Source organism: Geotrypetes seraphini, chromosome 2 (assembly GCF_902459505.1).
Source record: "Geotrypetes seraphini chromosome 2, aGeoSer1.1, whole genome shotgun sequence".
NCBI classification, from domain to species: domain Eukaryota; kingdom Metazoa; phylum Chordata; class Amphibia; order Gymnophiona; family Dermophiidae; genus Geotrypetes; species Geotrypetes seraphini.
This window is the reverse complement of record NC_047085.1, coordinates 54,068,415-54,093,806: the sequence shown is the minus strand read 5'-3', so window position 1 is coordinate 54,093,806 and position 25,392 is coordinate 54,068,415. Positions and strand designations below refer to the sequence as shown.

Sequence of the window (25,392 nt, the reverse complement as noted above, 5' to 3'; positions counted from 1 at the left end):
TTGTGTGGGATCGTCTTCCATTAAATTTGAGACAGTTGAGTAATTATCTCAAGGTAGAATGACGATTAAATCTATTTTTTAAGGATTACTTATTGAGAGCTATTAATATCTTGTTATAAGGGATGCAATTATAGAGTTGAAAGTTTTGTTCTTGTACAAAGTTGTTAGAATTTTATATTTGTATTCATCCAGGGCATTCCAACTTCTTATATTACATTATTTGGGCAAGTCACCTAATCCTCCAGTGCCTCAGGTACATTAGATAGATAGTGTGCGCAACAGGACAATTAGGGAAAATGTTTGAAGTACCTATATGTAAACCACTTTGAATGTGGTTGTAAAACTACAAAAAAGGTGGTTTGCAAGTCCCTTTCCCATTCCCGTTTTAACCACAATGAGCTTTATAGGTACTTTGTGGAATATAAGAGTTAAATTGCATTGTATTTAAACACTGAGAGGATCATTAGATTTCTAAATATCCATAAAATATTCTGATTGCTAATGAAACATTTTGCATAGATAAAAGCATACAGTATTTCTAAAGCATAAAAAGTCATTATTGTTTGTACAAAAAATGATATATTAAATTAAATTTTAAATGTTACTTATTTGCTTTACTGTGTTGTAGCTATTCCTCTAGAACACCAGGATTTACAATTTTAGGTATTTATATATTGTAAATTTAGAAGTTAAATTTTCAGCTAGTTAGAAGAACTTTAGCTTAGTAAAAGGAGTCCATACTTTTTTGTTTTCTTTATATGAGTTATTTTATTAATGAAATGCATAATCAGAACCCATATGGAAATATATAATACTAGTCTTTAAGCCCGTTCCATTAACGGGTGCTAGAATATATGCCTGTCTGTCTTTTTTTCTTTCTGTTTCTCTCCCTCCTGCGCCCCTTTCTTTGTCTATCTTTCTGTCCCTTTCCCTGCCCCTGTGTCTTTCTTTTTTCTTCTGTCTCCCTCCCTCCCATTGTCTGTCTGTCATTCTTTTCCTCAATTTCCCTGTGCAGCAGCATTTCGCCCCCACCCCACTTCCCTGTGCAGCAGCAGCATTCCCTCCCCCTCCATTTCCCTATGCAGAAGCATTTCCTTTTCCCCACCTCACTTCCCTGTGCAGCAGCAGCATTTCCCTTCCTCCCACTTCCCTGTGCATCAGCCGTAGCAGCATTCCTTCCCCTTCATTTCCCTGTGCAGCAGCATTCCCCCCCACCCTACTTCCCTGTGCAGCAGCAACATCATTTCCCTCCCCCCGACTTCCCTGTGCAGCAGCCGCAGCAGCATTCCCTCCATCTCCAGTTCCCTGTGCATCAGCATTTCCCTTCCCCACCCCACTTCCCTGTGCAGCAACAGCAGGAGTATTTCCCTACTCCTTCACTTCTCTATGCAGCAGCAGCAGCGGTATTTCTCTTCCCCTCCAGGTCCCTGTGCAGCAGTAGCAGCATTTCCCCCACCCCCACTTTCCTTCTTTTCCCACGGTCTGTCCTGCTCCATTCAGTCCCTCCCCCTTCCCTTCCCTGCCCGCATTCTGGCCTGCTCAGCTATTTTAAAAATGATTTCCGTCGAACGTGCCTGCTAGTATTGGGGAGTTATTTTTAAGTTCCAAGTGGCGGCGGCAGCTCCTCTCTCAATCCCCGTCTGCATCTGAAACTTTCTCCGATGCTGGTGCTGCTCGAGAGAGGAGCCAAGGTGACGATTTGAACTTAAAAATAAACTTCACCGGTGAAGTGTAACGGAGCCAGAGCCGGCAAGACCACACATCATCTTGCAGTCTGCGAGAGAGGGAGTATGGGCCTACGGATCACGCAGGTAAGAGTGCGCATGCGTGCTTAGCGTTTTATTATAGATAATGTAAATGGGCAATTAAATAATTGAGCACCCCCATTTGGTTGACCTGATATAGCGTGGGTAGCGCCAATTCTGTAACAGCATCTGGGTGCCAAGATAGCCTAACTGTCGATGCATCCACTTATGCCAGATCTATGGCAGGCATAATGGTTGCCAATTACAGGGGTGCGTGCCAGGGGACCTCTGCCATAGCCGACTCAACTGATTGCAGCAGGACTCTCTGAAGCCATGGTTTTATGAAGTCCTGCCAACTAAGCTGATCAGGGGTTCCCTTGCTTAAACTCATATAGCCACTTCCGAGTGAAACCAAACCCACGCCCAGCCTTGGGCGAATATAGGTATCCCTATATGTTTCCCTAGATCAGCGACAAATGCCTAGATTGTAGGCGTCCTGCCTCGGAGAACTTTTATCTAAAAACATGCGTCTCAATTGGCTGCCAGGGTGCTTATGCAAGAATTTAAAAAGGGATACAGAAATGGAAGTGTCATGGTGGATTGGGGCATTCATTGGATTTAAGCACATCTTTATAGAATAAAAAAGATCTGAACCTAATTTAAGTGTGAGGATTTGTACATGACACCAGCCTACATTGTAGTCTTGTGAGCTGTGCTGCTTGTTTGTAGTCTCTTCACTACTTGGATTATTGGTGACTTTTAGGTTTTTATGTTTTAGACAGCCAAGGACCATATAACTCATCTGAGGGTCGCTCGCCATACTGCTTAGCTTTTGCTACACAGTGTTGGTGCTCCATGATGCTGTACAGTTTTTGTTTTGATTTGTTCATATTTTTGGATGAGCTTTGTGATGTAAATGGTGGACCCCTGATGAAGGCATTCTATAAACCGAAACACAGCCCATATAGGGTCCCATCTCATCTACTTGGACACTGACTTGCTACACCATCTGCCAACAGAATTGTCATATTGCATCTTTGGATTTTATTGTCTGCTACATTTCAGACACAAAAGTAGACTCATCTGTTCACAGACATTTACTTCATTTTATAGATAGGAATCAACTTGGAACTCTTAGGTCGCCATTGTCAGCTGTATTTGCTTCTATTGTTTTTATAGATTTATACTGTTTTATATATAAGATTTTATGTTATCAATAAATCTGGGTGTTTTTCAGTACATCTACTTCACTTGACCCGTTTCCGTTTGCTTGTTCTTTGTTTAGTGGTTTCTCTGATTGCACAATGGAATATTGAGGTCCCCTGTTTGTTGTGAGGATTTGTACCACATTTCATTTGGTTCAGCTGGCTGCACCTAAAGTAAGATGCAGTTCCTGGGCATAAGTACTACTCTATAAACTGTGCTTAACTGTTTATAGAATAGTGCTCAATGTTTTGGGAGGTTTTTTCAGGTTCTATATCCATATACATTATTTGTGTTGCACTAGAAGGAAATTCTATAACTGAATGCCTCCAATTAGGTGCCCAAAGGGTGCACAGTCAGAACCTAGAAAGAAGGTGCCTAATTTCCATAATATGCCTAACATTCAGGTGCTCCACACTTATACCAAATGATCATGTCTAAATGAAGCAAGGATGTGCCATCATCTTCAAATACTGGATCAACCCTTGGTTGTTTTATTCAGGTTGATATCAGCCAATCCCTGTAATTTTCACTGAATTCCTATTATCATGGGGATTACAAGTACATGTCCAATATAGCAGTCATTTTCAGCTTACAGGATATCAGTTGTGGTTGACAATGGCACCATCTCAGTATCTGTCATCAGTTCTAGCCCTATTTTTTGTTGACATATCCTCTCTACTCCAACTGTAATCGGTTGACTGATGGCTATGTAATATGAAACTCACATTGTGCAGGTTAAATCGAGGAATGTAAGTCCAACCACCTCTTCAACAACATCTGCATGTTTGACACGCCAATTGACTGCACTGCTAAGAACCTGTACTTTCCTCGTGACCCTGTAAAACATTCACTTGTAGCACAAATCTTTTCATGCTTCACAACTGTCAACATCTGCCACAAGACTGAATGTGAGATTGACACATCGCTTGAACTTCTGATACTAACTGAAGTCAATGTCACCAACACATGATTCATCTTCAACTGTATTAAACAGAGATCCAACATCAGTGCTTCAACCATCTCTGACTTGGAAGGTACTGGCTGTTGGACTCTGTTGAGTATGAACTGCCATTCTTCTTAAAACGCATGAAGATTGTGAAAAATTGCAGGCAGACCTTAGGAAATTGGAAAACAGATGAAATTTACTAGTGACCTGGATTGGCCACCATGAAGAGGGGCTACTTAGCTAGATGGACCATTGGTCTGAGCCAGTAAGACTATTCTTATGTTCTTATCTCTTTACTGCCACCAATGCAAGTGTTATCCAGAAGATAAAAGGCTTTTGTAATATTTGCTTCATTGTCAATAACACAGCAGATGATTTCAGTTGTTATGTGAAAATCTGCAAACAGTTCAGCCATCATTTAACCACTTTTCTCCCCAGTGTGCAGATGATTAAACCTATGAACAGCCAAAGCATGAGAATGGTGCTGTAGTGTCTCCTTGTTTATGTAATTAATATTCATTCCAAGGAAATTGTGCTTGTGGCTGCTCCAAAGATCTGCTGTTACAGAAACATTCTATCTGTTATCGTTCTGCAATAAGCAAGGTCTTGTGAATGTCATACAATTTGTTTAAGCTTGGATTGATAATTCCTTCATCACTCCACATTCTTTGTTGCCATTGTTGACTGCATGACCTTGAACCTTGCATGGTGTCTAGGATGTTGCTCCTGTTTTAATGCAACGTTTTGCACATAAGTTCATTTATTGAAGCTAGATTAAACAACCTAAGTCTTGCTGAAGAGTATAAAATGAATGAAGGAATGCAATTAAGGGAGAGATTAAGTGATTTTAAATTTAAATGTACTTTCATTTTTACATAACAACTGAATTGCAACAGGATTAGACTTAAATTTTTAAAGCATTTGTCAGATAGTTATAAATCACAACAGCTTTTTAACAAATTACAGCAGCTGGTGAAATAGATGCTGCTGACACATTTTAACCTGCCAAACCAGCACCACATAATGAAAATTAGATGAAAATGAGACACTAACAAGTGGACAATTAATGTACCAGTAGACTACAATATTCACCTTGAGATGCCTGATGAAGTTGGTACTTGAAGTGAAATAACAAAGATAAATTACCTGTAGCAGGTGTTCTCAGAGGATAGCAGCTATATATTCTCACATGTGAGTGATGTCATCCATGGAATCTGGTATGAACACTACCACCAAGTTCACTGTCACTTTAAATCTTTAGGCAGTGCCCATACCGCACAATTATCAGTGCCTTCCCTCTTGACATTGGCTTGCGGGAACACCAATTCTGTAACAACACAATGAAGCCAAGTAGGGGAAGTGGGTGGGTTGTGTGAATGTATGCCTGCTGTCCTCGGAGAACACCTGATACAGGTAAATATTTTTGCTTTCTCCAAGGACAAGCAGGTATAATATTCTTATATGTGGGACTCCCAAGCTGCCAGGATCATGACTTTGAGAAAGATAATGGATATATAAAGATGAGTATAGTGAAACCCAAAAGGGTTGAAGGGAAAGTTGGTGCTCAGGTAAGAAAAAATTTTGCAGAACTCTTGGTCCAAACTGACTTTCTCTTCTGGTGTTTTGCTCCAAACAGTAGTGAGAAGTAAAAGTATGGACTGGAGAACAAGTAGCCACTTTGCACATTTTGCAGATATCCGCAAAAGATGCAGAGCAGAAAGAAGCCACCAAAATAGCCATAGGTCGGACATAATGGGTTACCACATGGCCTTGAAGCATCAGCTCAGCCTGAGTATACATGAATGAGATACAGTCCACTAGACAAGTGGAAATGGTTCTCTTGGTAAAGGGAACTCAGAGTCTGTTATGGTCAAAAGCCACAAAAAGTTAGGATGATTCTCTATGAGGTTTAGTCCACTCCAGGTGGCATGAGTATGTTTGCAGTCCAAGGTATGAAGAGCTGCCTCTCCAGGATATGTATACAGTTTTGGAAAGAAAACAGAGTATAGATGTGTTTGTTGTTTTTGCTTCTATTACATTTTATTGTTTGTCAGTTGCTGATTTTGTATGTTTGTATTGTTCCTTGCCTAGATCTGTAGATAGGCGGGTTATAAATATTTTTAAATAAATAAATAGAACTATGGATTGGTTAAGGTGGAATTCTGAGACAACTTTAGGTAAGAATTTTGGATGAGTTTGAGGCACTACTCTGTTGTGGTAGGGAGGATCAGACATAAGAGCTTGAAGCTCAGTCACACAGCATGCAGATGTGAGGGCAATGAAGAAAATGATTTTCCAAGTAAGAAGTTTGAGAGAGCATGATGTAAGCGGCTCAGAGGGGGATTTCATTAGAACAGATAGAATTATGTTAAGATCCCAAGCAACAGGTGATAGGTGATTTCATGTGGAATAGACCTGTCATGAAATGGGTTACCAAAGGATGAACATAATTTTTTGTCCAAAGGAGGGAGAAATGCATTAATAGTATCATATATACTCGAATATAAGTCGATCCAAATATAAGTCAAAACCCCCCTTTTCCCCTAAAAAGGAGGAAAATGGTTGACTCAAATATAAGTCGGGCGGCTTAATATTCAAGTGTCCTGCCCTGTCAGGCTCTGCACCCAGCCCCATTCCCTCCTCCCCTCCCCTGTCAGGCTCTGCACCCAGCACCCTTACATCCTCCCCTCCCCTGTCATGTTCTGCACCCAGCACCCTTCCTTCCTTCGCTCCCCTGTCAGGCTTTACATCCAGCACCCTTCCTTCCTTCCGCTGTCAGGCTCTGCATCCAGCACCCTTTCTTCCTTCCCCTATCAGACTCTGCACTCTCCCTCCCAGGCTCTGCCTTCTGTTCCCCCCCCTCTCTGCCCTATCTTCATACCTCTGCCGATCCCTGGTGGAGGTGCAGAGGGTCCTCTGCTGATCACTGGTGGAGGTACAACAGGCAGGAGCAAGCTTTCCAAACTCCTGCCCTGCTGCTAACCAGCTGCACAATCCAATTTCTTCATCTGAGCTGCACGAGCAGCAGCACAATTTGGCGGACAAAGCATAGTTGAAATTGCAACATTCGCAGTACATACATAACATAACATAAAGGTAGTGTAGCATTTTGGTTCCATTGGCTAGAACAGTTTAGATTTGCTGGGAATTACATTTGAATTATAGTATGTAGCGCAAATAGAGTATACTTGGGGTGTTTAGTAAGTTTGGTAGCTATTCAGGTTATATTTGCGGTGGCGTACGAGTTATAGTGGGAGTTCATATGGTGTGCTAGGAGATGCCTTTGAGATCCAACAGTCAGGGGTTGAGGCGCCTTGTTGTTAAGGAGCTGGGTTTGTAAAGAGGAAGGTTTTCACGGCCTTCCTGAAGTTTCATAGGCTGTCTAGCGATCTAATGTACGGGAGGATGAAGTGCCATAGTCTAGGTATAAAATATGAATAGGAGCATTTTCAGGCCGTTTCATACTGCAGATAAAGAGACCTGTGTGGTCTATCCAGTCTGTACAACAGTCATATTCATTCTCAAGGCAATAGTGAAGCAATAAACCAGTAATTATTTGTTTTATTTGCTAAGTTCCAGTATAAGATGTCTTCCTCTCATCTCCGAGATAGATAAGACCTGTACTCAGGTGATTTGAATCTGGTATAAAATATGCATTATTGCTCCTGATCCTTCTTGCCACATATGGGATAGAGACGGTAGAAGTTTGCCCAGCATTGGTTACACAACTCCACTTTGCCCTACAGCTGGAGTTGCAGTCAAAGCTAACTCCAGCCCCTCCCAATCCATCTTGCCGTATACACAAAACAGACCGTAGAAGTCTGTCTGGCACTGTCTTCATATCCCTGCTTTTGGGCTTCCATTCAAGCACCAGTCATGTGCATGATAAATGAAGTTATAGTTTTTGATCTGTCAAGTTTTGTGCCAATACCATCCTCTTTCTATTTAGGGATGCTTTGGGGCAAATTCTGTAAAGGACGCCTAAAGTTAGGGGTCCACAATGTGGACGTCCTGTGACTTAGGCATCCAAATAAATTGGATAGTAGAACCAATTAATGACAAGCAATAATTGAAAGTTAGATGTCTAAAGGCTGTGTGCAATTCACAAAATAGGCATCCACAATTTCATAGACACCCATCAGAAAAAGCTGTGCCTAATAGAAGAGGAATGGGTGTGGATTTCATATGGATGTCCATTTACAGAATCGCATGCCATTCAGCGTCCTAAAGCATCTACATCCTCACCTAAAATGTAGGCATTACAAAACCAGGTCTACTTTTGGGTGTTACTTTTGGGCGAGAGTTAGGTAGACATGACTTAGGTGTCACTTAGGCGTGCCTGAGGCGTCCACTTATAGGTGAACTGGACTTTAATTTTTGGGGTAAAGAGGACTCCAGTTTGATATTAAGGTAAAAAGATGTTTAATAATGCTTTACTCAAGCAAAGCACATGAAATAAATATATATATAGCATACCAAACCTTATTTCTAAAAGGTTAAGAAAATAAGAAGAGAAACCCTACTCATAACACATGTGCTTCAGAGCAAGTGAACATGTCTGATGCAGAATCTTGATATCATTGTGATATCATCAATATGCACCTAGATGGCAGAATGTCACTAAAAAATAATAGAAACATCTTTTTTTGGTCTTATAAAAGAGCATGGGTTGTGGACTTTGCCATTTACATTTGCACTCTGCCCTTTCTAGGGTCCAAAGGGAAATTTATTTTTGCCCTGAAATGGCTACAATCACCTAAGGTACTATCTCACATGGCAGGAACCCCTGCCTAAAAGGAAGCTCCTGGTGGCTCAGTGATTAAAGACTCTTCTTCCACAGGTCATTAATGTGATATCAGGAAACAGCAAAAACAGTCTACTGTATCCAATGTGGAACCAAAGACAACAAGTAGATAAATATTTCCTTGTTTGTAATCTTGCTCATCTCTTTTACATGTTTCAGTTTAGTATTTTTAAGATCCTTGGTGAACAAAACAACATTCTTCTTGTAATGTTCATACAATAATTCAAAACATGTATCATTTTTATTCATAAATTCTAATTCCTCCTAAATTAATTTACTTTTCTGTTATGCAATTTTAACCATAAGAGCAAGAGAACATTTATTTAAAATAGATTCCCATTGTTTTAAAATTGCATCATCATTTTTAAACATCTTAGGGGTATGGCCATCCTCAGACTGCTAAGTATATGTTTATACCGACTGTGTTGTCTTCTGATGTGATATATACATATAAATACCAGTATTTCCACATGAAAATCATCAATAAGGCTGGCATAATAACCCTCTTTAGTCTTCAATTAGCCCCTTGCTTAAGCCATGTTGGGGCAAAACAGTGGCCATTATTGTTGACACAGTACTAGTAGTCTTAGACACCTCTGCCGTTAATAAGCAGATGATCATGAAGTTAGAAGATACATATCATTTGTACTATAAATTAAGAGCCCAAAAAAAAAGAAGAGAAGAGTCTAGAAGAAATCTAAAAAATTAATATCATACAAGAAGGTAGATAAGTGCTGAATTTTGCACTTAACTGAATAAGGGATAGCCAGTTACATAAATCCAGATATTCAATGTTGGTGCCTGGACATGGTCTAGCTTTGAATATCCAGACATAATATTAATAACAGCCAAAACAAAACACTGACTGTTGCAGCTGAATATTTACCCTAATGAAATTATTTTTTCCACCTTAGTATCAGTATCATAAGCTATCTTCATTACCAAGTACAGTACTTTGCAAAGCAGCATGAAACCATGCATTAAAGTGACCCAAACCTATATAGAAAACTTGCTCACCTTAAAGATCATAAGTCCCAGAGGTGGGACACCCTGCATGAAAAGGCAGTAATGCAAATATTACTTGGAGCTCTGAAATACTGTAGAAAAATATCTCCTAATAGGAAAACAGAAGCTGAACTGCTCCAAATTTTCTTTGATCTGCACTGTACTCTTTTCAGTCTAATCTCAGCCTCCTCCTATACTATTCACTGCAGCTGCATCCAAATATAATGAAGCTGAAAGCAGAGGCTGTTCCCTGCTGACTACGATTAGTTCAATAGTCAATAGTGCAGGCTTGTCCAAGCTTTTTCTATTGGGACCACATTTTATATTTAACATTCAGAGGGCCAAAACATGGACTGTCATATTTTGCTGCTTGTTTTGTGAAAGTGGCAAAATACGACTGTGTATTATCCCTTTTCAGCATTCACCTATTCTCTCTCTCTCTCTCACACACACACATACATATTTCCCCCATTCTTCACCCCCCTCTTTCTCTCATGCACCCTCAGCCTTTACCACTCTTCACCCAGTTTCTTTCTCCTCACCTGGCTGCTGTTGCATAAGGAACTCAGGATTCCTGCTTTTCCATTTTCCACTGTGACAATGCTCTCTGCAACCATGAATTGAATGGTGTTGGAAGGCTGGGTTGCAGTGGGGAAAGTAGGAATCCTACCATAAGTACCACAATAATTCTCAAGCTTCTGAGGGCCCAAAAAAAAAACACTTGTAGGGGGTGAAAAATTTTGGCCCACAGTCTGTAGATTGGACAAATCTACAATAAAAGCATCAGGGCAAAACCCTTATGTACCAGGAATTTGTAACAGAGGTGCAGCAGTGAGAACTTCCAGCCATGAACCCTCTGGCTCTCTCTCTCTCTTTTTATTCCAAGCCTCATTCTAATACTCTGATAGTCTCTCTTGGTATATTCCAAACCTCATTCTGGTGGTTTCAATACATTCCAAACTGTACTGAAGCATCCACACTGAGAGCATAGGGGATCCTCTTATCACAACAGATGGTCCCCTTATTATGCTGGACCTAGGGAAACTGCTTCTTTTACCCATAGTTAAAAGCAGTCCTGTATTCTAATAGCATGGAGAGATGATTTATTGAACACATAATAAAATGAATTACTTTTTATGTTAACTAGTATATTGGTATTCATATTAAATTTTTAATGAGTTGCATGCTTAAACAGACATGAATGCAAATTTTATTGTAAAGACCAGTGTTTGTTAATCTTTTTGTGGCTCATGATTGTGTGAATCTCTCAGAGATTCGGAATGATGCACCTATGGAGGGTGCACACAGATCATAACCCTAAATACAAATTTTTTGACCTAACCTGGGGCCCTGATCCAGAGTTTTGGAAGCTCTAGTATACATCCTTTAATCATCTCTTTGAAGCCAAGTTAAATGCCAAGCCTCATTTGCATAGGTTATCAAAATAGTAATTGGGGCATCCAGATCAGGATACTTGCAATTCCGAATATTTTGCAAAAGACTCTGCTGAATGCAAAGCCCTTTGTCAATACATCAGCACATTGAGTCTAGCCTCCCATCTGTTTATCTCAACTCACTCTGTACCAACCATCTTATCCTCATCTACTATCTGCATTTATCCTCTCAGCTATAGGATAAGTTGTACTATAGAAAAACAGTAGCATCATATCTATGTTATTTGAATGTTCTGATTTTAGATGCTTCATATTAGATGCTTATATTATATCTCTCATCTGAATTTCAGTGCTTTTAATACTTTTATTTTTGAACTGTTTCATGGTAGTTCTATTGATAAGTTTCAATTTACTGATTTTTACTTTACTTAATTTGTTGTATTTATGTTTACATTTGGTCTTTTTACTACTGTTATGCTGAATGGGTCAAAAGTACTGCAATATAGCAAACAATTTGAAATACGCACAATGTAAAAAAAACTGTGTAGCCATAAAAATTTACTTGAGTGGAATATTCAATGGCATATTCAAATGAGCAAGGCTAACAAAAATGGTAATGATGATAATGCTTAATGATTATGAAATTGTAATTTAGTACTGCAGTGAATGTTGGGGGTGAAAGTTCCTGGGGGTGAAATGTGGGGGGCAAAACTTCCTACAACCCTTAGGTGCATAAGAAAAATGGCCAGTAGGGGGGAAAAAAGAGGCAATAGTGCCTCTGTTTAAGACTCTGATGAGATCTCGTTTAGAATATTGCATACAATTCTGGAGATTGCATCTTCAAAAAAAATATAAAAATGACGGAGCCAGTCCAGAGGGCAGCAACTAAAATGGTCAGTGGTCTTCATCATAAAGTGTATGGGGAAAGACTTAAAGATCTCAATATGTATATTTTTGAAAAAAAAAAAAGTCAGGAGAGAGGCGATATGATAGAGACATTTAAATGCTTCCACAACATAAATGCACAAGAGATAAATCTTTTTTATTTGAAAATAAGCTCTGGAATGAGGGAATATAGGATGAAAGTGAAAGGGGATAAACTCAGAAGTAATCCGAGAAAATACTTTTTCATGGAAAGGGGGATAAATTTATGGATCAGCCTCTGATTGAGTTAGAGAAGACAAAAACTGAATCTGAATTCAAGAAAGCTTGGGATAGAAACATAGAAATATTATGGCAGATAATCTGAATTCAAGAAAGCTTGGGATAGAAACATAGAAACATGATGGCAGAAAAAGGCCAAATGGCCCATCCAGCCTGCCCATCCGCTGTAACCATTATCTCTTCCTCTAAGTCAGGGGTGTCAAAGTCCCTCCTCGAGGGCCGCAATCCAGTTGGGTTTTCAGGATTTCTCCAATTAATATGCATGAAATCTATTAGCATACAATGAAAGCAATGCATGCAAATAGATCTCATGCATATTCATTGGGGAAATCCTGAAAACTCGACTGGATTGCGGCCCTCGAGGAGGGACTTTGACACCCCTGCTCTAAGTACATTGGATCCTTAGGAGAGAGGAAAGGATGGTGGATGACATGGATGGGCGGACTAAATAAACAATATGGTCTTTTCATCATTATGAGGGACTTTGAATGCGTAAGCAATGATAACAACATATGTAAATGCAGATCTGGCAATGTGAATACATTTTATGGCACTTACACATGTACATTGCAGTTTTCACAAGAATGAATGCAGAAAAAGAAGCTAGTCAAATCTTTGCTATTGGCTCTGAATTTGATTGCCCCTAAATTTCTTCAACGGTACTGAAGGAGGCAACATTTTTGGACATGGTATTCTGAGTTGTTGCATAAGCTAAGATGAAGGAGTACAATGCAATTGACAGATACTGGAGAAAGCATAAAGGTTCTGATTCTATGGCATAATGTATTATGAGCCTGTTACTAGAGACCCACCAGCCTACTAGGCAACATGTAGGTAGGCCAAAGGGAGCCTACAGAGAGTGTGTGTGTGAGTGGATTGGACCGCTTTAGGGAGCACTTCATGAGAGAGATTGCTCAAGGGGCCACTTCTTTAGGTGAGTGGACAGATATCTTTCTCAGATAGGGTGGGGAAGGACAGGTCAATAGAACATTATTCCAGCATTGACTTGGAAGCAATACTGGTGGTGGCCTATTTTTATTGACAGCGCTTGCATAACTAAGGGCTAGATTCTGTAATTGGTGCCTAAAAAAGATAGAAGCCTAAAGTTAGGCACCTATCACATGTTAATCACACAGGCACAATTACAGAATCACTCATAGCAGTGCCTAACTTAAAACTTAAGATGCATGCAATATAGGCTAGGGTTTTATAGGCCTACATTATAGGTGCCTAAGTCCTTTAGAGAATCATGCCTAAGAAGATAGGTGCCTATTTCCCAATATTTCTTGTTAAAGCTCCTAATTGAAGCCAATTTACAAATTTAACCAATTAACTCCCTCCTTTACAAAGCCGCAGAAGCTAAATGTTGAGCCACTCAGAGGAATAGAATGGGTAGCTCAGCATTTAGCTCATGCTTTGTGAAAGGGGGGTAAGTTAGGCATCTAAAGTTAGGTGACTATTTATTTATGCCCCTTAAATTTAGGTACCTCTTATAGAATTTTTCCCTAAGCGACCAAAGTTAGGACTGTGTTATGTGCAGTTCTATTTGGAATTTAGCTTTCCAGGCACCAACACTGCAGGGCTCCTCTTTGACCTATTTCTCAGAATTCCATTCCAGTGTCCGGTTTTCCTATATGTTATTAAAGCCGAAATTCAGGGGCACTTGAATATTGGCAGCAGACTCGTTGAGTGTAATTTTACCTGGCTATAGCCTCTCTTGCCCATTTAATTTGCATTGAATATTCATCCTTATTTTTTAATGAAGTACACAAGTATAGTAGAGAATGACACGGTGACAAAATTCATCACCGTTCCCGTCCCCGCGGATAACCGCGGGAAATAATCCCATGTCGTTTTCTAGTGTCTATTTCAACCTCAGTCCTTCTACACCAGCATTCTTCAAAGCAAAGCTTGCGGGGCAGTGGTTGTGGCCATTCATACTCTGATTCTTCCCTCTCTCCTTAAAGAATGACCTGAAGATGGTTTCCCGCGGTTATCCGTGGGGACGGGAACGGTGATGAATTTTGTCACCGTGTCATTCTCTAAAGTATAGTGCAACTCCAATCTTGCCCTTCCATTCCATTCAAATTGTTCCCAGAAACTATACCTCCAGAGGGCCCTAGCTTAGTCCCCATAATTATACACGTACTCTTGTCCACACAAGCATTTGGATGAGTGTACATCCCATGTAATTTTATAGTAGTCATTTTCCTTTTGTTAACATGTTTCTTGAACACGGAAAATGATTACAAAATTACCCTCATATTGTAGATTTGCTATATGGAATAAGTCTTTGTTTCTAAATGTAATAAAAATAAAAGTACAATATAGAGGAAAGAGAAAGCAATTGTTGTTACCTTTGTACTCTAGATGGAAACCTGTGAAGCTAACAGATCCATCACTTCGAAAAGCCAGGTTCATTGTGTAGGAACTACTCTCTATCCTCTCTGGTAACTTGCTGTCTTGGAAACTTCCAATCAAAGGGCTATTACTGTCTGCACCATCGTATATATAAAGGAAGTCATAGTTTGGTTCTATGCTGAAACTGAAAAACATTACACAAATATAAAAGATTTATTTAGAATACAAAATACATTCTGTTATTTTCTAATTAACGTATTTAACAGTACCTGCAGTTCTAATCAGTATGAGTTTTTGAAATATTATATATCACAAGAAACATCGACATTTGCTAAACCATAACAAGTAGCAGCTGCAAATTTTAGAAGAGAGGAAATAAAACTCATAGGGGTCTATGGAATGGAGTTTAATGTGTATATTAAGTTCATTTTGCAGCTGTGAAATAGCATGCTATGCACTAAGGCCTTAAAACTCATGCTTACATGTGTTTCAAAAATACATACACAAAAAGCTTATTTTCTGCATAAACCTGTCAAAATTTGACCAATTTCAACAAAACCATGATAGAGGTTTTTAGCACCGGCCAGTGCACTGAATGCTCTGTGTTGCTCCCGACAGTCATCGATATATTGCAGGAGGAAGGAAAACCAAACGGCAGACAGCATAGCTAACAAGTGAGGTGAAAGAAGGTATTAGAGCTAAAAGAGAATCATTCCGAAAGTAGAAGGATCTGACTGAAAATAATTGTAAACAACACAATGTCAATATCAATGTCAAGTCAAATGCAGGGCGCTAATAAGGAAGGCGAAGAGAGACCTTGAAAAGAAGGTTGCGCTGGAAGCAAAATCATACACAGTAAAAACTTTTTTAGGTATATTTTAATATTTCTATTGACAGCACTCTGTAATTGGTGCCTAAAAAAGGTAGAAGCCTAAGTAAGGCACCTATCACATGTTAATCACACAGGCGCAATTACAGAATCACTCATAGCAGAGCCAAGAAGCCAATTGATGACCACTAGATGACCAAGGGATAAAGGGGGCTCTCAGGGAAGACAAGGCCCATAGCAGAGAGAAATTAATTCTTTGCTTCAGTCTTCACTGAGGGAAGACACGGGTGAGTTACTGGTGCCAGAAATGGTATTCAATTCCAATGAATCAGAGAAATTCATACAAATCTCTGTAACACTGGATGATGTAATGAGTCAGTTTGACAAATTGAACAGTAGCAAATCACTTGGACCATATGGTATACATCCCAGAGTGACAATAGAATTGAAAATATGAGCTTGCAGAGCTATTGTTAGTACTTTGTAATTTTTCTTTAAATCTAGCATAGTATCAGAAGACTGGAGGGTGGCCAACGTGACACCAATTTTTTTTTTAAGTGTTAATGGTGTATCTAGATTTTCAGAAAGCTTTTGATAAAGTTCTTCATGAGAGGCTCCTGAGAGAATTAAAGTGTCACGGGATAGGTGGCAAAGTTCAGTTGTGGATTAGGAATTAGTTATCGGATAGAAAAGAGAGGGTAGGGTTAAATGGCCATTTTTCTCAATGGAGGAGAGTAAACAATGGAGTTCATCAGGGATCTATACTGGGACCAGTGCTATTTAACTTATTTATAAATGATCTGGAAATTGGAATGACGAGTGAGGTGATTAAATTTGCAGATTGTGAAAAATTGCAAGCGGACCTTAGGAAATTGGAAGACTGGGCGTCCAAATGGGAGATGAAATTTAATGTGGACAAATGCAAAGTGATGCAAAAATGTAATCATAATTACTGGATGCTAGGGTCCACCTTGGGGATTAATGTCCAAGAAAAGGATCTGGGTATCATCGTAGACAATATGATGAAACCTTCCACCCAATGTGCGGTGGGGGCCAATAGAGCAAACAGGATACAAGAAATTATTTTAAAAGGGATGGTTAACAAGACTAAGAATTTTATAATGCCCCTGTATTGCTCCATGGTGCAACCTCATCTGGAGTATTGCTTTCAATTCTGGTCTCCTTATCTCAAAACAGTTATAGTGGCACTAGAAAAGGTTCAAAGAAGAGCGACAGAAATGATAAAGGGGATGGAACTCCTCTCATATAAGGAAAGACTAAAATGGTTAGGGATCTTCAGCTTGGGAAAGAGACAGCAGAGGGGAGATATGATTGAAGTCTACAAAATCCTGAGTTGAGTAGATTGATTACAAGTGGATTGATTTTTCACTCCGTCAAACATTACAAAGACTATGGTGCACTCGAAGAAGTTACAGGGAAATACTTTTAAAACCAATAGGAGGAAACATTTTTTCAATCAAAGAATAGTTAAGCTCTAGAACGCATTGCCAGAGTTTGTGGTACGAGCGGATAGCATAGCTGGTTTTAAGAAAGGTTTGGACAAGTTCCTGGAGGAAAAGTCCATAGTCTTTTATTGAGAAAGACATGGGGGAAGCCACTGCTTGTCCTGGATCGGTAGCATGGAATATTGCTACTCCTTGGGTTTTGGCCAGGTACTAGTGACCAGGATTGTCCACCCTGAGAACAGACTACTGGGCTTGATGGACCATTGGTCTGACCCAGTAAGTTTATTCTTATGTTCTTAGAATACTAGCATATGTGTTTGAACATGTGTACTTATAATAGTAATGGTATATTACTATTGTGTAAATACATGACTCTCTTGCATAGAGCATATTTTTGAGGGTCTAGGGACACTACAGATGAACATTCAGGATGCATTCCAATCTTCCTTTCCAGGAATGGTCTCTCAACCCTATCAGGTGATCTTTCTGACAGTGTGACTAAATGTAGTTCTTGAAGTCAAATTCTTCCAGGCAAGCTTGTTTGTGTAGAAATCTGGATACCCTTTCATTCATCTCTCAAATAATCTCTTTTCTCCCAATAGTCTACTCATAACCTAGCTCTACTGACAACTTTGGCTTATGTCCAGAGGATTTGTAGTCTTGCTAACGTTGGTACTTGTTTATTCTTCTCCTCATGCTTTGTGGTATTCCTATCAGTGGTGATAGTGCTTTTCCCCTCTTCTTGTGGGGATTTTCATTTCACTATTTGTGCAGTTTTGGCCATCTCACAATTACTTGAAATCTTTATGCTATTGTTCGAGCCATGAGGTCTTCTTGCAAATCTTAGGGCTCCAATTTCTGAACTGCAACAAAAAGAGGCCTTAGTGTGCCCTTATGCTGTTTTTCTGCATGCTAAGGCCATTTTTACCATGGCCATAAAGCCCTTAATTTTCATTTTTTAAAATTAATTACTAAGTGCTAATGTTGCCATTAGCATGCAAAATTACCACAGGAGCACTTAATGTTACCTATTTTGTAGGTGGTAAGGGCTTCTCTGTTATCTGTATACTAACCAGTTTCTGTGTGGTAATGTAGATGTCCTAATAGGTTAGCATAGGAATGCCCACTCTCTGCCCCTGACAGAGAGTGGGCATTCCCACAGGATACCTACATGTGTCCCATAGTGCTCTTCTTTTTTATTGTTGTTGCAGTAGGCATGCATTAGTAGCTAACACAGATTAGTAAAAGGGCCCCTTAGCAGCTTGGAGTGCTGTAGTTAAAATAGATACCTGCTAGCAAACTTGAAACAAGCTTTATTAAAAACAAATGGAAAACTCCAATGTCACATACAAAATTACTTGGCACCTTGACTATAATGGATTGAAATAATCCAAATTATTCAGAATCCAAAACCAAACTAAATGGATAATTTAACCAGTATCAGTGTAACAAAAAATGTTGCTTTGCATATCAGTAATACTTATTAACTAAAAACTCAGAAGTCTTTGATGAACACATTTCACTTCTCACAAACAGGCACATAATCATATGTGTGGCACGCAAGGTAAAAGACTGTAGAGCCCCATCCTGCTGTTAAAAGTGATGTATGCAACTTTTATTTTCCTCAAAAAATGTCAAACTAACCCAAATTCTAGTAGAATTCTCTTTAAAACTCAGGAAATAATGATGGCCTAATTTCTTGCAAGACAACAAGAATGAAATTATGCACAGTATGACTTTATGCAAAAGAGAAACCTTACAGGAAAGGCATGTTTAATGCTTAATTAGACTTGATATACCACCTTTCACTGGGAATAATCAAAGCAGTTTACAGCATAATGCTAAAAATTTGGAAATGGAAATGAATTACATCATGAACAGGATAAGAGCAAAGGAGTGAGAGGAGAGAACAAATCTGAAGTCAGTACATTCATCTACCATCCTGGGCAGCCACTTCAACCCAGAAATACCAGAGAGAAAAGCTGCAACTTTGATAGGAGGATTGAGCAAGGAAAGCTTGAGGGAGAGAGTTCAGAGAGCTGAAGCAATATAATGTGAGACAGAGGGAAGGGCTTTAGAAAGGGTATAGGGAATGATCACTGAAGCCAAATAGAGAGATATCTCTGTGTGAAGTGTCTTATGGGTCAAAGTCAGAATTCTGATATATATTTATCAGTAAACCAGTAGCCAAGGATGACACCGCAGAAAAGAAGTGATGCAATCAAATCATTGAGCATAGATCAAACTCTGATGGCCATATTTTAAATAGATTGTAATCTTTTAAGAAGAGTAGAAGTGAGACCTGCATATGCAATGTTACAGTAGTCAAGACTACTTCCTAATAGAGCACAGAGTAATGTTGAACATGATGAGTTATCAATGTAACTGAAATAAACTGAATCTGGAGTAAAACGCAAAAGCATGACTTCACAACTGAGGTGCTTGAGCGCTCAAGGAAAGCAGAAAGTTGAAATAAACACCAAGATGTTTAAATGAGCCAACAAGAGTAATTGGGGAACCACAGATGTTAGCGGTTATTGAAAGGAGCAACAGATTGTTGGCAATTCAGGATTTAATGGTATTAGAGGGATTAAGAATGAAATGATATGCATGAAGCCAATCAGACACCAAGTCTAGACATGAATGAAGATTAGGAATATATGGACATGATATGTAAGTAGCAGGATATCATCAGCATAGAAGTAATCAGAGATGGAATAAGATTGGTTAAGGGTGTCAAGAAGACTACAGTATGAAAGATGTTAAAAAACAACAACAAATGAACCAGGAAAGAACCTTGAGGGACATAACATGTTAACAGATAGAAAGGGGGCTAGACAGGACAGAGAAGCAGAAAGCAAAGGAAGGGCAAATTTAGACTGTACATAAAATACAAAGAAAGTGGGATGGACAGAGTGCAATAGGGTAGATAGGAACTAGGGGGAGAGTAGTTAAAGCTTTAGCCACAGCACCCTGAGGTTGTGGGTTCAAACCCACATTGCTCCCCATGGCCCTGGGCAAGTCCCCCAGTCCCCCCACCCCATTACCCCAGGTACATTAGATTTCAAGTCCACCAAGACAGACAGGGAAAAATGCTTGAATAAAATTCATGTACCATTCTGAGCTCCTCTGGGAGAACTGTATAGAAACATGAATAAATAAATTTAAAGCTATTCATATAATGGAGCACCCAGAGGTAATGCTTAAAAGCTGTGCAGTGTGTGTCAATATAACAGCTTTAACAAGTTTTCATTTTAAAAGTTGTTTCATGAATATCTGACAATCTTTTCACAGCTGCAAAACAATTCACTAAGAGGTTAATCCCAAAAGAGTAAAATAGATTTTATGCTGCTTATCCCAGAAATAAGCAGAGGATTTTCCCAAGTCCATCTTAATAACGACTTATGGACTTTTGTTTTAGTAGTTTCCCTCCAGTTGTGTCTTGGCACTGTTCTGTATTCAAAATGTTGCCTATGGCCTCCTAGTGGTAGTTTCACAGTACTATCTCAATGTACAGGATAAGGGGAATCACTCCTTATAGGAAGACTGAAGTGGTACTAAATGTAGCTCTACTATCAGCTACATGCTAAAACTCATACTAGAAGCTTAGTTTAATAAATATCCCCCTTGATGTAGAAATATTTTATTGGATTTAGTAAGTCTTATGGAGTCTTTATATGCTATGATATCTTTTAAAGGACTAACAAAAATAATACTTAACAATACGGGCTTTTGAGATCGCACAGGACTCTTCTTCAGGAGTTTTCCACTGTAGTTCTGATGATTTACTAGTTACTAGTAAAATATATCTTAATTGTTCAATTTACCTGATAAATGCCAGCGATATTACATAATCAGTATTCACAGTTATGGTCCAGTCACAGTCTCTGCTGTGTGGATATGGATGAGGAAAATTTGGTGAAAGAATAAAACCTGAAGAACCAGTCAAGTTGCCTCCACACGGCGCTGCAACAGAAAACAAGAATCAATTACCATAAATCTAATTAATGATGTTCATAAAGAAAAGTTCCACTGATCAAGAAGTGTTGAGGAATTTAGGGGATCTTTTACTAAAGGGCATTAAAGAGATAATGCACACCCATGGTAGTGTACAGCAGTTACAGATTCATGTGCTAACCCTATAGCCTGCTGGGGGTAGGAAGAAGGGATGGGGTATGGGCACACTGGCACAGATGCCTCTAAAGGAAGCAGTAGGTTTATCCACACTGTCAATGCACTTACTACATGATAAAGGTGTTTTCTGTGCAGTAAAGCAGCATGGGCCAAATTCTGTATGTCACCTAAAATATTGGTACCAACTAGAATGACGCTTAGTGTAATTCTACTTCTCACCCCATGACTGGTTTTGAGTTCTCCTGAGAAAGCACTATGTGAAACATGGCCTTGTTGGGATCTCTTTGCACATTTGGACTACACACCCTGTTGGGATTATGAGTAGCTCCACATCAAGAATTCCAGATTTGAGAGACTTTGAGATAAGTATTCTTTTATTTTTTTGTACTGTTTTAAGCTTGGGCATTGGCCATGATAAAGTATCTGGATTCTCTATGGTGTGTGATGATTGACACAAGTGCCAGCCCATTCATTTGGTTTAACACATTGAGCACAATGTTTTAGGTGTCGGCTTTTCACTTAGGTGCTGTTGAACATTTAACTTAGGTACATGCATTTAGGACAAGAAAACCCTGGCATTTAAATGGCATGCCTAAAGTTAGGATAACTAGCAATGCCCAACTTTGCTTAGGTGGGGTTAAGCATGATTCCATACAGTGCGCTTAACTTTATAGAATTGTTCTTAATGCCGCCCTAGTCAGCATCAATTTTTCAGGTGACCTATATAGAATCAGGCCCTTCATTTCTGAGCGCATCATTTATATGTTAAAAATTACATAATTACAATTTTCTGATATACTGGACCTTTTCAGATAATTACATTGTTATGGGTCTAGATAAATAATAATTCTCTCAGTTTCTATTTTGATTTTATTTTCTGTAGTAAACAGTGTAAATCTCTGCTACAACTACATATGCCAGACCAGCTCACTCCTGTATTAGCAGCTAATGTGGCATTTTAAATGATAAAGACCCTGTTTTACAGCAATAGACAGTAGCACGGTCCTGCACTGTTGTCTACTGTGCTGATAACACCACAACAGCTCCTTGTAACTCTGGGTAGGTCTCTTAACCCTCCATTGCCCTAGGTACAAAATAAATATCTGCATATAACATGTGAATTGCTTTGATCGTAACCACAGAAAAGTGGTATGTCAAATTCCATCCCCTTTCTCTTAGTAAAAGTGTCTTTAAATGCAATAATTTAGTACCCTTCAGTAAACAGGACTCGTGGAGTGGCATAATAATTAAAAAAAAAAATGTCTTAAGTCCATTTTGGGCCTAAGATGCTAGTTGTCCAAAGTCATCAGTATCTAAAGTCCATTCTCAAAAAATACATCCAAAATATTTTTTTGGGAGAATTGCCTAATTATACGTCCAGCTGTTTGATTGTCCAGACTGCTAAGTTGTCTATCTTTATAGTGCATTCTCTTCCTCACATTCTCGTCCAAAAAATTGTCCAAGTCCAAAACACCTAAAAAAAGACCTTTTGGACATGGGAGGGGTAAGCAAAGAGATGGACTGGCCACCCAGACATAGCAACAGAATAGTGGGATACCTTACAAAAAGGGTGTCACATAAACATCTCACCACAACTCCCTGGCAGGTCATGGTGAGCTCCCCAAAACCTGCTATACCTACTTGTCTACCACCCCAATAGCACATATGGCTTCAGGTGGCACCTACAGTATATTCAAGTTCAAGTTCAAGTTTATTAGGATTTTATATACCGCCTATCAAGGTTATCTAAGCGGTTTTTACAGTCAGGTACTCAAGCATTTTTGGCAGTATACTAGAGTTGGGGGGTTGGTGAGTGCACATTTTTCACCATGAATGCAGTGGTTAGAGTGGCTTATGGGCCTGGGTCCTCCTCTCTATGGTTCACTAGCCCACCCCCCAGACTACTTAAGCCATCTCTGTGCAGCTCTACTAGGCTTTCCTATGCCAGGTGCTGATGTTCTAGAGGCAGGTTGTATGTTTTTATTCCGATTTGTATGAGGGGGTGTCAGTGATCACTGGGGAAGTGTATGGGGGTCTGTACTCTATCCCTGCAGTGGTTATCTGGTCACTTTGGATACCTTCTAGGCACTTAGATTGCCTAAGTCACAACATATAAGTTCCATCTAGGCAGTCTCGTTAAACTTTCGATTATCGTTGCAGGACAACTAAGTCTAGGTAGGCCCACATCCCGCTCACCTTCCGCCCTAACTACTCCTCGAAAAACACCCTTTATCAGTCTGGGCGCACAGCAGCAGTGAAAAGGCCTAAGCTGCTTTTAGATATGTCTAAAACCAGTTTTGATTATCGGCACTTAGACATCCTGTCATTTAGGTCGTCCATGTACTGATTTAGGCAGGTTTTTAGACGTATTTCCATTTCAATTATGAAATGCAGAAGGCACTCAGGGTGTGGGAGCATGCTCCACCTCTCCCCCTAGACTTTGCACCATCGGATTTCGCTTGATCTGTTAACTTCTACTCTCCACCTCCCGACTTGGACCGGGAGCAGCAGAGGCAGAGCAGGAGCAGTGCAGAAGGCACTCAGGGTGTGGGAGCATGCTCCACCCCTCCCCCTAGATTTTGCACCGTCGGGTTTCGCTTGATCTGTTAACTTCTATTCTCCATCTCCCGACTTGGACCGGGAGCAGCAGCAGAGGCAGAGCGGGAGCAGTGCAGAAGGCATTCAGGGTGTGGGAGCGTGCTCCGCCCCTCCTCCTCGATTTTGCACCGTCGAGTTTTGCTCAACTGGTACTCTCAACCACAGCTTTCATTCCAAACTGTTACGCCCAACCACAATTTTCACTCCCAAAATATACGCACACACCAAAAGGCTCTCTACAGCATTTACACTAAAATAATTCTTACTCCTACCCATCCAGGTACAATTCAAGAAGAATAACTTTCTCACAGCCAAATACTCGTCCCCACTACTCCCCACCCCCACCAAAATGAAGCTAATCTCACAAACACACACCCTGGCCACCCTACTGATAATCCTCCTCATTACCAGTTGGAAAGCAGTAGCAAACAACTTACCAGCCCCACCCACATGCTCCACTGCAAACAAAATCCAACACCACAACAGGAGAACCCTAATAGTTAGAAGCTCAAAACACCAAACCAGTGCTCAACATCCCATCACCTTAGCCTGGAGAAGAAGACCACTTCCCAAGACCAAACCTCAACCTCCTCCTAAAACACTCATCTACCCTGAAATGACTCACAATTTCAAAACAGATATCACCACCTTAACATGTGCCTACCTCAGAGCCTTAGGACCTAAAACAGAACACACAAAAAAAAAACTGGATAAAAATTGAAAACCTAGACTGCCTTTTCCTCACAGAAACCAGAATCCTAGAATAACAGAAGTTTGCCCTCAGGGATACAAAATAACAGTAACCAGCAGAGAGAAAAAAAGAGGAGGAGGACTAGCAATCTTAATCAAGGACTCCCTAACTCTGAATATACTCAAAAAAACATCCATCCCACAAATGGACTTCCTTGCCTGCCATCTCTCAAGCACCACTATAAAAAACTCACTAAACTGCATGTTTTGCTAAATAGCACCAGGAAACTGGACCACAGTAAGACCTTAATTTGAAAACTTCATATACCATAACTCATTAACAGCAGAATACAACCTCATCCTAGGAGACATAAACATACACCTTGAAGACCCAATATCCAAACCAGCAGAAAACTGTCTATCATTTCTCAATCTCCTTTAAGTCACTATTGGGTAAGAAATTTACAAACTAGTGTCCCAAAATGGTGAAACATTCATCAAAAACAACAAATAGGAGCACTATAAACTTAAAACTGCTTTATAAACTGCCTAAATGAGCTCAGAACCATGAGATGGTGTAATGAACACAACCAGGGTAAAACCCTGATTAGTGTTTCAAATGTCTATCATTGCTCACTTTTGGAGGTAGAGGATGTTGCAACTACAAACAATCCAAAATACAGCTCTAAGACTCATCTACTCATTGAGAAAACATGACTATATTACATCAACTCACATTGGCTACCAATCCAAGAAAGAATACTATTTAAATTCTACTGTATGTTATTCAAAGCCTTAAAAGGAGATAGCCCAACCTACCTGAACACCGCCTCATCCAAACCACCTCAATCAGACATAGAAAAACACACACCCATTCACACACCCCTCGATCAAAGAAGTAAAACGGAAAAAACTATACGACGGCCTCCTGGCCACTCAAGCAGCTAAACTAGATAACCAAATCTCCAATCTCCCTATTTGTTCTCCTCTCTAAAATCAATAATTATGCATGGTTGTGCCAAATTGGGCGACCAGAGACGTACCTCTAGT

At 39.7% G+C, this 25,392-nt stretch overlaps 1 protein-coding gene across 1 annotated transcript in view; it reads right to left on the bottom strand.

Moving 5' to 3' along the window:
• Nucleotides 1–25,392, bottom strand: part of CSMD3 (CUB and Sushi multiple domains 3) — a 1,852,015-nt gene that overhangs the window by 568,526 nt on the left and 1,258,097 nt on the right. The window contains exons 29-30 of the mRNA XM_033933128.1: nucleotides 20,748–20,886; nucleotides 14,622–14,809 (exon numbers count right to left, since the gene is read on the bottom strand). Of these exons, the coding sequence (XP_033789019.1) occupies nucleotides 14,622–14,809; nucleotides 20,748–20,886 (327 nt within the window). The remainder of the gene's footprint in view (nucleotides 1–14,621; nucleotides 14,810–20,747; nucleotides 20,887–25,392) is intronic.